This window comes from Thamnophis elegans, chromosome 2, assembly GCF_009769535.1.
Source record: "Thamnophis elegans isolate rThaEle1 chromosome 2, rThaEle1.pri, whole genome shotgun sequence".
Lineage (NCBI taxonomy): Eukaryota > Metazoa > Chordata > Lepidosauria > Squamata > Colubridae > Thamnophis > Thamnophis elegans.
This window is the reverse complement of record NC_045542.1, coordinates 123,416,553-123,428,609: the sequence shown is the minus strand read 5'-3', so window position 1 is coordinate 123,428,609 and position 12,057 is coordinate 123,416,553. Positions and strand designations below refer to the sequence as shown.

The 12,057-nt window shown below is 42.4% G+C and overlaps 1 protein-coding gene across 2 annotated transcripts in view; it reads right to left on the bottom strand.

Moving 5' to 3' along the window:
• The window catches only part of SSUH2 (ssu-2 homolog), a 56,513-nt gene that overhangs the window by 18,473 nt on the left and 25,983 nt on the right, over nt 1-12,057 (bottom strand). For both annotated transcript variants that reach the window (XM_032211811.1, XM_032211812.1), the window contains exons 6-8: nt 10,158-10,282; nt 7,280-7,342; nt 6,295-6,392 (exon numbers count right to left, since the gene is read on the bottom strand). In XM_032211811.1, coding sequence (XP_032067702.1) covers nt 6,295-6,392; nt 7,280-7,342; nt 10,158-10,282 — 286 coding nt within the window. The remainder of the gene's footprint in view (nt 1-6,294; nt 6,393-7,279; nt 7,343-10,157; nt 10,283-12,057) is intronic.

Here is a 12,057-nt window from a genome sequence, read left to right as displayed (position 1 = left end):
AGGCAATTCTAGCTCTGCAATTGCCAAAACTGAAAGGCAAGGAACTGGTTTAACTTCCTTCAATGGAAGTGGGCAGCGACTCAGGGCATCTGCATGCCCTATCTGCTTGCCTGGACGGTATCGTAAGGCGTAGGAGTACGCCGCTAAGAATTCCGTCCATCGTGTCATTCTTGGGGATAGAATAGGAGGGGTCGGCTTATCACCTGCCAAAAGCCCAAGGAGTGGCTTATGGTCTGTAAACAAGGTGAAATGCCGCCCGTATAAGTAATCGTGGAATTTTTTAATTCCTGACACTGCAGCTAGAGCCTCCTTGTCAATTTGGCTGTAATTCCTTTCTGCTGATGTCAGTGTCCGGGAGTAAAAAGCTATGGGAGCTTCTGAACCATTGGGCAGGACATGGCTCAGAACGGCTCCCAAACCCACGGGCGAGGCATCACATGCTAGAGTCAGAGGCATCTTGTCACTGTATTGGACTAAGACTGCATCTGACGTCAGCAGGGATTTGACAGCTGCGAACGCTTGTGCTTCGCGGCTGCCCCATTGCCAAGGCGCTGATCGGTCCAGCAACCGATGCAGGGGCTCGGCCAGTGATGCCTTGTGTGGAATGAAAGGTGTATAAAAATTTAAAAGCCCCAGGAACGATTGTAACTGCGCCTTGGAAGTTGGAGCAGGTGCGTCCCTGATAGCTGCCAATTTTGAAGGGGTAGGGTGAATTCCCTGGGCGTCAATTGTGAAGCCCAGAAATTCCACTTGGGGAACAGCAAAGAAACACTTGCTGCGTTTCAATTTAAGTCCCGCGCTCCTGAAACGGTCGAGGACTTTCCTTAGAACTTTGATGAGGTCTGATCGGCTGTTTGCAGCGATCAGGACGTCATCAAAATATGGTACCACTCCTGGAAGCCCATGGAGCAACCGCTCCATGAGACTCTGGAAAATCCCCGGGGCAACGGATATGCCAAATTGTAGGCGGCGACAACGGAAAGCCCCCCGGTGGGTGACGATGGTTTGGGCAGCCGCCGCATCGTCATCCACAGGAAGCTGCTGGTAGGCTTGCGCCATATCCAGTTTGGCAAAAATACAACCCTGCCCCAGGGAATGGAGCAGATGTTGTACAACAGGGACTGGATATGGGTTTGCTTGCAAGGCGAGGTTGATGGTGGATTTGTAGTCGGCACAGACCCTAATGGAGCCGTCGGGCTTCACTGGAATGACAATTGGGGTCTCCCACGGTGAATGGTCGACTGGCTCCAGTATGCCCTGTGCCACGAGCTTGTCGAGCTCGGCTTCAACCTTGGGCCTTAAAGCAAAAGGCACCCTGCGGGCCTTCAGTCTGATGGGAGCAACCTGGGGATCCAAGTTGAGAGAGATAGGGTTACCCTTGTACCGGCCCAGCTGGCCATCAAAAATGTCAGCGTAATCTGACAAAACTAATGCCACATCAGCAGAAGTGTCTGTCATGGAATGAATTCCATGTATTGAGAGACCCAGTGGGCTGAACCAATCCAAACCTAGAATGGATGGCAAGGGCTTAAGCACAATTAAAACAGGCAAAGTTGTACAATGCTGCCCATAAGAAACTCTGACATTATAGGAACCAACAATAGAAATGCTAGACCCCTGATAGTCCTTTAAGATAGAGTCAGGAGGAGAAAGGTGACAGCGTTTAACATGGGGGCACAAAAGAGAAAATTTGTCCCACGATAACAAGGATTTGGAAGCTCCAGAGTCTACTTCCATGTCGCAAGGTTGACCTTCGATCAATGGAGTGACAATTATCTTGTTCGTACCCTCTGAGGAAGAATTGATGGAGACATCAGGAAGTGGCAGGCCAGCTTGCTTGACGTTGAAGCAATTATCCTGTCGCTGAGCAGACGCGCGGGGCTGAGGACTTCTGTTTGAAGCAGCTGCCCCATAAGGAGGTGGAGGAGCAGACGATGCAGCTGTAGCAGGCTGAGCAGCTCTACAAACTTTGGCCAAATGTCCTTTTTTTCCGCAACGGCGGCACTCTGCAGCCTTAAAGGGGCAGGAAGCCCTGGCATGCGGACCACCGCAGCTAAAACAGGCATTTGAATTAGAAAGTGGACGGCTGATAGACTGCTGCTGACGCGGTTGCTGTCTGCGGGGCTGTGCCCCAATCCTGTCCACCTGTAAATTAAGTAAATAGTCTGGAAGAGGGGCAAGCTCATCAATTAAATTGGTGATGTACGTTGGCTGTTGTAGTGGAGGAGGAACCAAGGCAGTTGAGGCTTGACCCGTTGGTAAACTGCCAGCAACTGTCATCTGCGCGAGGTAACGTTCTATCTCGCTGGATGATGAATCTGCCAACTCCGCAGCACGAGCCTCATCTATGGCATAAACTAACGTGACTTTAGGCTTGCCCAAAAGCCGGCGTCTGAGGAAAATGTCTTTTAATCCACAGACAAATTGTTCTGCAAGATTAGCCTCTAAGTCAGGGAAATCGCACTGTGCTGCAGCAACTCTTAAAGCTTGCAAAAACTGATTGACATTCTCTGCAGGCTTTTGGACGCGCCTGCGGTAAGCAAAACGTCTTGCTATTTGGGAGGGGGTAGGGGCATAGTAAGCCTGAAGCCCATCTGTGAGCTCTTGCCACGAGAGGTCATAAACCGCTCTTGGGGCGGCAAAAGACCTTGCAGTTGCAAACATTTCCGGACCGCAAGCTGTAAGAAAAAATCCGCACTTTCGCGCTTGAGAATAACCCTGGCGGTTATTTGCGATCAGGAAGCACTCAAACCTTTCCAGGAATGCTTCCCAAGTCTCACCTCCGACTCCAAAAGGTGCAAAAGTAGGCATACCAGCCATGACGGTGAGGAGAACTCTAAACAACTGAGAGAAGAAAATTGCAGTTGATTTTCTTCAGGTTACAGGTCCCCAGTCTTCGTCGCCAGTATTATAACTGAAAAAAACCAGGCAGGTCCTTTAAAACACTGTAACCTTTTATTCAGTAGCTGAAGTAGTGTAACAAAACTCGCAACAATGTATTAAATGAAGCCGGCTGGGCGGCTGCAGGAACAGCTGAAACAATAGAGCAATCAACAAGGTTGTTGCTTTAACAAGACAGTTAACTGTTTAAACGGCTTGCCTTTTATACTGCAATCACCTGGCTCGTGTTACAGCTCGCGCTGATGACAGCTCGGCAACTGACAGGCACGTCTGATTGGCTAAGACGCACCTGGCTGCTTCCGAGCTGTCATTCGTAACAGCGAGGACTTTCTTCAATACACAACAATAGGAAATTATCATGAACATCTGCACAGCATGGCTATTTTGAGATTCAACAATGGAAGATTAGGTGACCCTTTCAAGGAATGTATTATCCTGCCTGTGACATTTGCAGATGGCATATGTTTATGGTTGGTAAATTTATATAGCATTAGTGTGATACAGATCAGCAGTGATTACCTACTGATTTATTAAACCATTTTTAAGAAACTGTTAGTCCCCAAAGATCCTCATTTTCAAATTATTGTCCTGATTATTTGTTATTTTAAGTTTAATGGAGTCTTATAACATACTTTGAAAGAACAGAGAGGTATTTTGCATTCCCTAAAGATCATGGCAAACGTATTTTAGCAGCTGGAAAAACTAAAACGTAACAATTTGTGAGCTGCATATAAGCTTCAGTAAATAAATATTAGCTGAAGACAAATATTGGTAGAAAAGTAGGAAACCTAAAATCAGTAGAAAAAAAGTTTTATATATCATGTGGAGATTTGGCTCTCTCTCCACAAGATAATTATTATTGAACATAATATCTTGATCTATGATTTAAGAAGTTATATCCATTTCCTATTGAGTTCTATTATTTGCACTGGAAAAATAATAATTCAAATCCTTATATTTTATGGAGGCAGCACAACATTGTTATTAGAGATGGGAGTTGGCTGATAAAAAAGAAGAAGAAAGTAATAGCATTTGGCAGAGAACTGGTGTTTCTCTGTCTTTTCTTAGCTATTTTCTTCTCATTTGTCTCAATAAGAATAATTGTCTTCTCTACCTGTATGTACATTCGACTAGGCTCAACAGAGTAATTTACCGTCTTCCTCCTCTGTTTTATTGGCTAAAATAAATGTAGGGAGTAGTGATTAAAGACACTTGGCTAGAAACCAGGAGATTATGAGTTCTAATCTCTCCTTAGACATGAAGGCTAGTGAGTGACTTTGGGCTAGTCAGTCTCATTCAGTCCATGAAATCGGGTTTTGGTGACAAACTGGTTGGTTAATCCAGTCACAACCACTGGATCAAAACTGGGTTGATCTGGGGGGGGGGGGGAAGCAGACCCTTCAGTTGCAGGAAATCACTAGGAAGAAAAAAATGTCAGGAGAATGGGTCTACTGGATTCCCTATTTAGTTTGGATGTACTGCTGTATATTCCAGGGAAAATACCCAAGAAAGTGTCTAGCACTAATATGACTAATACTACCACTAATGCCACTAATATCTTCAACTTTGCACAAAACACATGACAAACATTTTGTTGCCCATTCTGTATTTCTGGATTTTCCTCAGAGACTGAGGTAATATACTTCCATCATAGCTGACTCCATTTTTGGTATCGGCTGAAGAGACAAGAATTTACTTTTTTTTGGCCTCAGTATTGTGAGTTTTCTTTTCTCCGATCTCCTATGAAATATATGAGGTTGAACCTTTCTGGCTAAATCCTCAGAGGTGGTATTCAGCAGGTTCTGACCAGTTCTGGAGAACCAGTAGCGGAAATTTTAAGTAGTTTGGAGAACCAGTAAATACCACCGCTGACTGGCCCCACCCTTATCTATTCTCTGCCTCCCAAGTCCTAGCTATTCGGGAGGGAATGGGGATTTTCCAGGAACCTTCCCCTGCAACACCAGCCAAGCCACACCCACCAAGCCAAGCCACGCCCACCAAGCCACGCCCACATAACCAGTAATAAAAAATTTTGAATCCCACCACTAGTTAATACATGATGAATAATGTTGCTTCTCTCAGTGCACTTCTAGAAGAAAACCTAATCTCATTTGAACTACTTAATGACACTGTACAATCCTTCAGCCACCATTTTGATGCAGCTTGTTGTTTTGGAGTATGTTTTCTAAAAATGTAGGTTTAGAACAACTTTCTTCCTGCATAGGAAGTGGGAAGAAAGTTTTATGAACATTTCAAAACTTTCAGAATAATTTATTTCTAATCCCAGTGAAAAGCCATCTACTTTATCCATAATCCACCTCCACAGTCTAGCCTGTAAGAAAACACCTCCATCATTGCTTTAGGTCCCTAAATCTGTCGTATTAATCTTTCTTCCAGCTACTTGATGGCTACTGCACTCAGGTAATGAAAAACACTTGAAAAGCAGTTGCAAAGAAAAGCAGGGGGAAACATGATGTTTATGTACCTATCTTCTATTCCAGGAAAGGGACAATGGGCAATGAAGCAATATTACTTTAAAGTATAAAGATATGCATTTCTCTATTGCCAGAAATAATCTCTGATTTTTAAAAAAATTCAAATAATAACTGTGTTCCTTTCTTATGTGGGAAGGTACATAAAATTATGTGGAATGCAGTAAAGCGAGTCTGGTAATATAAGAAGAGATGATTGGTTCAAGAATAAATGGGTGATTGAACCCGAGAACAGTATGGAAGAAGTGTATTTTAGAGGTTATAAAGAAGTCCTGAACTGCAGCCAATCGTTTCAGAAAGATCCAGTGTTTCTTAAGCCAAACTCAGGTATTCCAGTCTACAGTAGATTGCTTATGGTTGGAGTTGAGACTGAACTGTGCTCACTTTAGACCAGGGTGTCAAACTCGATTTCATTGAAGGCCGCATCAGGATTATGCTTCACCTTGGGGGGGTGGAGTGGGAATGGTCAGGGTGGGTATGGCCAGCTTGTTGTCACTCATGTTGGGGGCGCCTGTGGTGGCCCAAGTGCTCTGCCAGAGAAAACAGGCTCTTGAGTTCCGTTTTCGCCTGCGACAGCCTCCTGCAACCCTATGCCAGCGAAAATGGAGCTCGGGAGGGGTTCCATTTTTGCTGGCAGAGGCACCACAGGCCAGTCCTTTGCTGGTTCCAGGGTGGCCCTACGAGCCAGATCTAAGCACCCTGTGGGCCGGATCTGGCTCCCGGGCCCTGAGTTTGACACCCTGCTTTAGACAATGGGCAGCAGTTTGTTGCTTCTTGCCAGTAATGGGATGTGGCAATATAGTACGATGGAGAAATGTACATGAACATATGTATAAAATGAGAGCAGTCACCACTGTTATTATCATTATCTTCATCATTATCACTTTCTTAAAATCCTTACCTTTTGCGACCGGTACCTGAGCACATCTGACACCGTTTCTGATATTTTAAATGTTTGCCTTTGGCTTTCCTGGCTCCATTACAAGTGATACATCTCATCTATGGGGACACAAAATAGCTAAGACAACATCAGGATGGAACACCCCCCCCCTCAAAAAAAATATTTAAGCGTGTTTTTATTTGATTTGGGCTGAAATTCTTTTTGGTCATTCTAATTCTCTTCAGGCAGAAAATATTCAGAATGCTTTTAGCTTTGAACTAGGTATATTGTCCCCCTGCCCCTTATGTAGTGTTTTTTTATGTGAAACATTGTATACAGAAATGAAATTAATTTGAGTTCACAGAAAACTGTGTGTCTACCTGGAATTTTAGGCTTCATTATTAGCATTTTTAAAATGTGATTTTTAAACATGGCAACCTGGGCCTCTTTTCTAACTTTAGGAAAGCATGTTTTCCTTCTAAGCCAAGACTATTTATTTTGGTATGTGAGAACTTGCTTTTTCAGCAATTAAACAATAGAAAACATATTCTGAAAGTCCTTAAGTGCACTTGCAAGGCTAAAAGATACAAACCCATCTGCTAAAGACAGTAATGTAATCCATACTTTCGCCACTTGTGGAATGCTATCCACAATCAATGTTTTCTATTGTTCAATTCCCACATGTAATCAATTTGCTTGATCGCTTGCTTTCTGATATATCACACGTACCGAATGGATGTATCGTTTGTTTCTGTACTCTGTAGAAAGATCTGACCTACTTTAATAAATGTTTTTCGCTTTTCCTTGACATACTTGAGATTCAGGGCACTTGGAGGCACACAAAAAAATTCACTTTGCCAATTGACAGATTACATTTTTATCAGTTCCATACCAAACTCGGGGATCTGAGTTTTTATAGCAACTTTCCCATTAAACAGTAAGTATGTGTAAAAACATTTTTTAGCATCAAAGAATATAAAATAATAAATATACTATCAAAACTCACCCTGCCTTCACCATGGCATCCACTACATTTGTATCGTCCCCGGCCATGGCATTTATGACATTCCTGAAATAGAAATGAGCCATCTACATAGTCACTTAAAATAGACTATTGTATATCACAGTGACGGCAAACCTTTTTGTAAAGGCATGCCAAAATTGTGTATGTGTGTGTGTGCTGTCACGAATTCTCCAGTGCCACAATTCAATGTGCTGCGCCCACCTGCCCATGACCCCAGGTGAAAACAGCCTTCCCCGGCCCTCCGGAAGCCAGAAATGGATAGAGGCCAAACTTCCAGTTGGCCCATTGGGCCTGTTTTTCACCCTCCTCAGGCTCTGGAAGCTTTCCTAAAGCTTGGGGAGGGCAAAAAACAGACCCAATGGGCCAACCGGAAGTTCAGGAATGAACTTCTAGTTGGCCCGTTGTGCCTGTTTTTCGACTTCTCCAGGCTCCAGATGCTTTCCTGAAGCCTGGGGTGGGCGAAAACAGCCTCCCCCAGCCCTCTGGAAGACTGAAAATCAGCTGGCGGGCATAGCAATAGCAATAGCAGTTAGGCTTATATACCACTTCATAGGGCTTTCAGCCCCCTCTAAGCGGTTTACAGAGTCAGCATATCGCCCCCACAGTCTGGGTCCTCATTTCACCCACCTCGGAAGGATGGAAGGCTGAGTCAACCTTGAGCCGGTGAGATTAGAACCGCTGAACTGCAGATAACAGTCAGCTGAAGTAGCCTGCAGTACTGCACCCTAACCACTGTGCCACCTCGGCTCTCACATGCGCATGTGCACCAGAGCTGAAGCTCATGTGCCAGCAAATATGGCTCTGTGTGCCACATGTGGCACGCGTGCCATAGGTTCGCCATAATGGGTATATGGTGACACCTGAATTACGCAAGGCTGACTATCAACAAAGGCAGTTATTCTTACCTAATTCAAGTATTAGCATGCATCTATTCTATTATAAATTAATATGGCAAAGAAAAAAAAGAATTTCATGCTACATAAGACTAGCAGCTGCAGGAATTTCTGATAAAACAGCAAGAAGAAATATAGGCTGAAGAGCCACATTTTATTGATTCTTTAAAATTAGAGAAGTGCTATGGAAATTTTATTTTGCTCCTTAGCAGCAGATTCTATTCATGTTTTGAAATCAATATTAAATGGAGAAGAAGACCAGGTGACTCAAATTCAACATTATGATGGTTTGTTGCAGACATAGACAGTCTGGATTTGGCCTTTTCGTCCACCTGCCAAGTCCTTTTCCAAATTTGAAATATGATAATGGGTAATCTAGGCCATACCATCTCTATATTTTTAAAATGACATTATATGAAACCCTCAACTGATAAATTCCATGAAAGATCTGGAAATAAAATCCCACGAGAAATGGTTAAAGGATCGGCTATTGATCTTTTAATCTACAGGGCGGGGCATAACCTTTTCCTAGGGGGTCACAGCAACACTTGTAATAACAACACAAATAATTCATACACCATTCGAAAGCCCATCAAAAACTGAGTTTATTGACACGATTTAATAGTCAGTATGACCACCATTAGCCCTTCGAACAGCATTCAAACGAGGTGGATAAGAACACAACAAATCTTCAAACAGTTCCGTTCGATTTTCCAGATTTTTCAACACAGTTTCCAAATTCATTCTCAAAGTTTCAACCGAATATCGATTTTGACCTTGCTCCTGAATCATCAGAGCTTCCACTTCATCCTTAATTATGGCCCCAATGTTCTCTGCCGGATTGAGATCTGGCGAATTTCCCGGCCAGACGTCATTGCCCCAAAATTCGACATTGTTTTCCTTTAACAATTGCTGAGTCGCATTTGCACGCATGCAAGGAGCTTTGTCATGAAGAAAGACAGCCTCACCAACCACCAAGACATTGTCTGGATCACTGAGAAATGGAATGACATTCTCCAATAAAATTTTCTCACGGAAATAACTGCCATCCCAGTATTCCCCTTTATCCTTCAAAACCCAATGCAGTTTCTTGGCTGTGAAAATGACGAAAATCCCGATGCAAGTCGGATTGCGAACGATTTGTCAATATCGTTCATGTTTGGCGATGTCGTCGATGTCTTTAGCCCAAATTCGATCGTTCTGGAAATTCGGTTTTCGAATGGCATAAACGAAGAATTCGTCAGATGGCGCCAAATGAAGAAAATCTTCCTCGGTCCATTCAGACAACCAATCGCACAACCAAAGCCGATCTTGAACGTGTGTTTGAGTTTTCAATGGTTTGCAAATGACGTGGAATGGCTTCAAACCTTCTCGTTCTCGATATCGGCCGATTGTCCTTTGATCAACTCGTTTTCCACGAATTTGAAGGATTTCTTGGGCCACTTTTCGGTTTCCTTTTCGTTGTTTGCGACTGCCAGTTGCAATGATGGCTTTGCTTTCTTGGGACAGTTGCAGAGGACACCCTTCTCCAAATTTTGTGAAACATTCTTGGGCTGTTTTGTTCCAATTATCAGTAACCCAATCCGGATGACGTTTCAATTTGTTTGCAATCCATTTTCGATTGATAAACGTCGCTCCAGCATCGCGAGCCTCTCGAAAGGCAATGCATTTTATTCTGTCAATGATCCTTTGTTCTTCCGAATCGAATTTTCCAGCCATTCTTAAAGCAAATTTAACATTTAATAGCTCATTCAATTCAGTTTTTTATGGGCTTTAAAATGAGGTGTCGCGGAAGTTGTAAACTGCTGTCGATCTTGCTGTGACCCCCTAGGAAAAGGTTATGCCCCGCCCTGTACAGAAAGGACTAACAAAGAGAAATACAGTGGTCTTCAAATATAGGATGAACTGTTACACAAAACAGGCTTATTATTTATTGTTTTGTTTGTTGTTTGTTGCGTTAAAATTACCTTGAGTAAAGAAGAATGGGGAACACGAAACTTTTTTGTGTCTTCCTGAAACATCTGTGGAACTTGGACTTTAATGTCCCAAGGTCGAGGAGATACACCATTTTGTGGACCATCCACCGAAGCATCTGATAAAATAAAATAAATAGATGCCACAATTCAACATAAGATTCAGCATTTTTAAATCCTTTGCAATCAATGAAACTAACATTTTAAAAGTGCATCTTTGAATTATATTTATTCACATCAGATATTCCTGTCAATTTTTATATCTGTTGTGGCTTATCCATGGCACTGAATTTATTTTACTACATTACATTATTTTATATTACATTACATTACATTATGAGCTATGGTGGTGCAGTGGTTAGAATGCAGTACTGCGGGTTACTTCTGCTGACTGCCCACTGCCAGAAGTTCAGCAGTTCGATTCCCACGGGCTCAAGGTTGACTTAGCCTTCCATCCTTCCAAGGTTGGTAAATTGAGGACCCAGACTGTTGGGGGCAATATGCTGACTCTGTAAACCACTTAGAGAGAGCTGTAAAGCACTGTGAAGCAGTATAGAAGTCTACATCTTCCGAGAGTGGGCGGCATACAAGTTTTAATAATAAATAAATAAATAAGTGCTATTTCTATTGCTATTTTATTGTCTTGAGAGTATAGATTTGGGACCTGCAACAAAATCTTGTAATATATTCAGCAGGCTTGTATCATTTTATACCAGATATGGGACTATGAGGGAGCCATCTTGCTGTAGCGGCTAAGGCATCCGGTTTAAAAGAGTGTGAAGTTCTAATCCTGGAAGAGTGTGAGTTCTAATCCTGCTTTGGGCACAAAACCAGCTGGTAACCTGAGCCAGTCACTTTTACTCAGCCCTAGAAAGGAGGCACTTCTGAAGTCTTGCAAGAAAATTACAGGAATATGTTCAGTTAGTCACCAGCAGTCAACACTGACTTGAAAACACACACACACACACACACACACACACACAAATAATGGGACCATTAAGCTCAAAGACTGAATGTATATTTATTGTTGGTGATGGACAGAAAAGCTTGCTTGGAATTTTCCTGTCTTTGAGCACAACACATGTTGACTAGCGAGGAACGGGAAGAAAGTTCATTTGTTGCTCTGTCTCAGGCAGCAAAATGATTTGTTCCAGCTGTCACTTATATTGCTTTTCTCCTTCTCCCACTTCCAAGTTACTTGCCAGGCTCTTGTCATCAGCCACAGAAGAGATGAAAAAAGAGAGAAATAAAGGCAGAAACAAAAAGTTGGATAAATCCCCTCATTTCTGTGCTGTATTGCTGATATACATCTGAGAGACAGAGCAAGATTTCAGGTAACAGGTAGGACTGGAGATTGGTTAGAGATGGAAAACCTGTCTCTGCTGAATATATTTTACAAAGAATTCATCACAACTTCCAGCGGGAATCAAAGATGACAAGTTAAGGCTTATTGTGTGACGTCAACTACAACCATTAAAAATATTTCACAAATGGTATATTCCCTCTTTGTTGAGAATCAAGGGAACCAATCCAATATTATACCATTCTTTATATCAAATATTGAAAGGCTTTCTTGAAAGTCTTTTTTTTAATGAGAAGAAAATTTATAAACTGAATTTGAGGAATCAGCTTGAAAGTTTACATGGCATAAAATTCTCTCCACATCCATTTTGGTGAGTCATCTGGAATTCGCTGTAGAAATAATTCACAGATGGCATTTTACTATACAGAATTACTTTTTATTGATTGGGAGTTTTCTTGGCGTATAGCAGAAGTTACAGGCAAACTGTTATATATATTGCAGTCTCTCATATCCCTTTTAGATATTTATTTGGATTAAAGGTTCTAAGGAAATTAGGGAAAAAAATGTAACAAATTTTAGTCATTAGTCTTT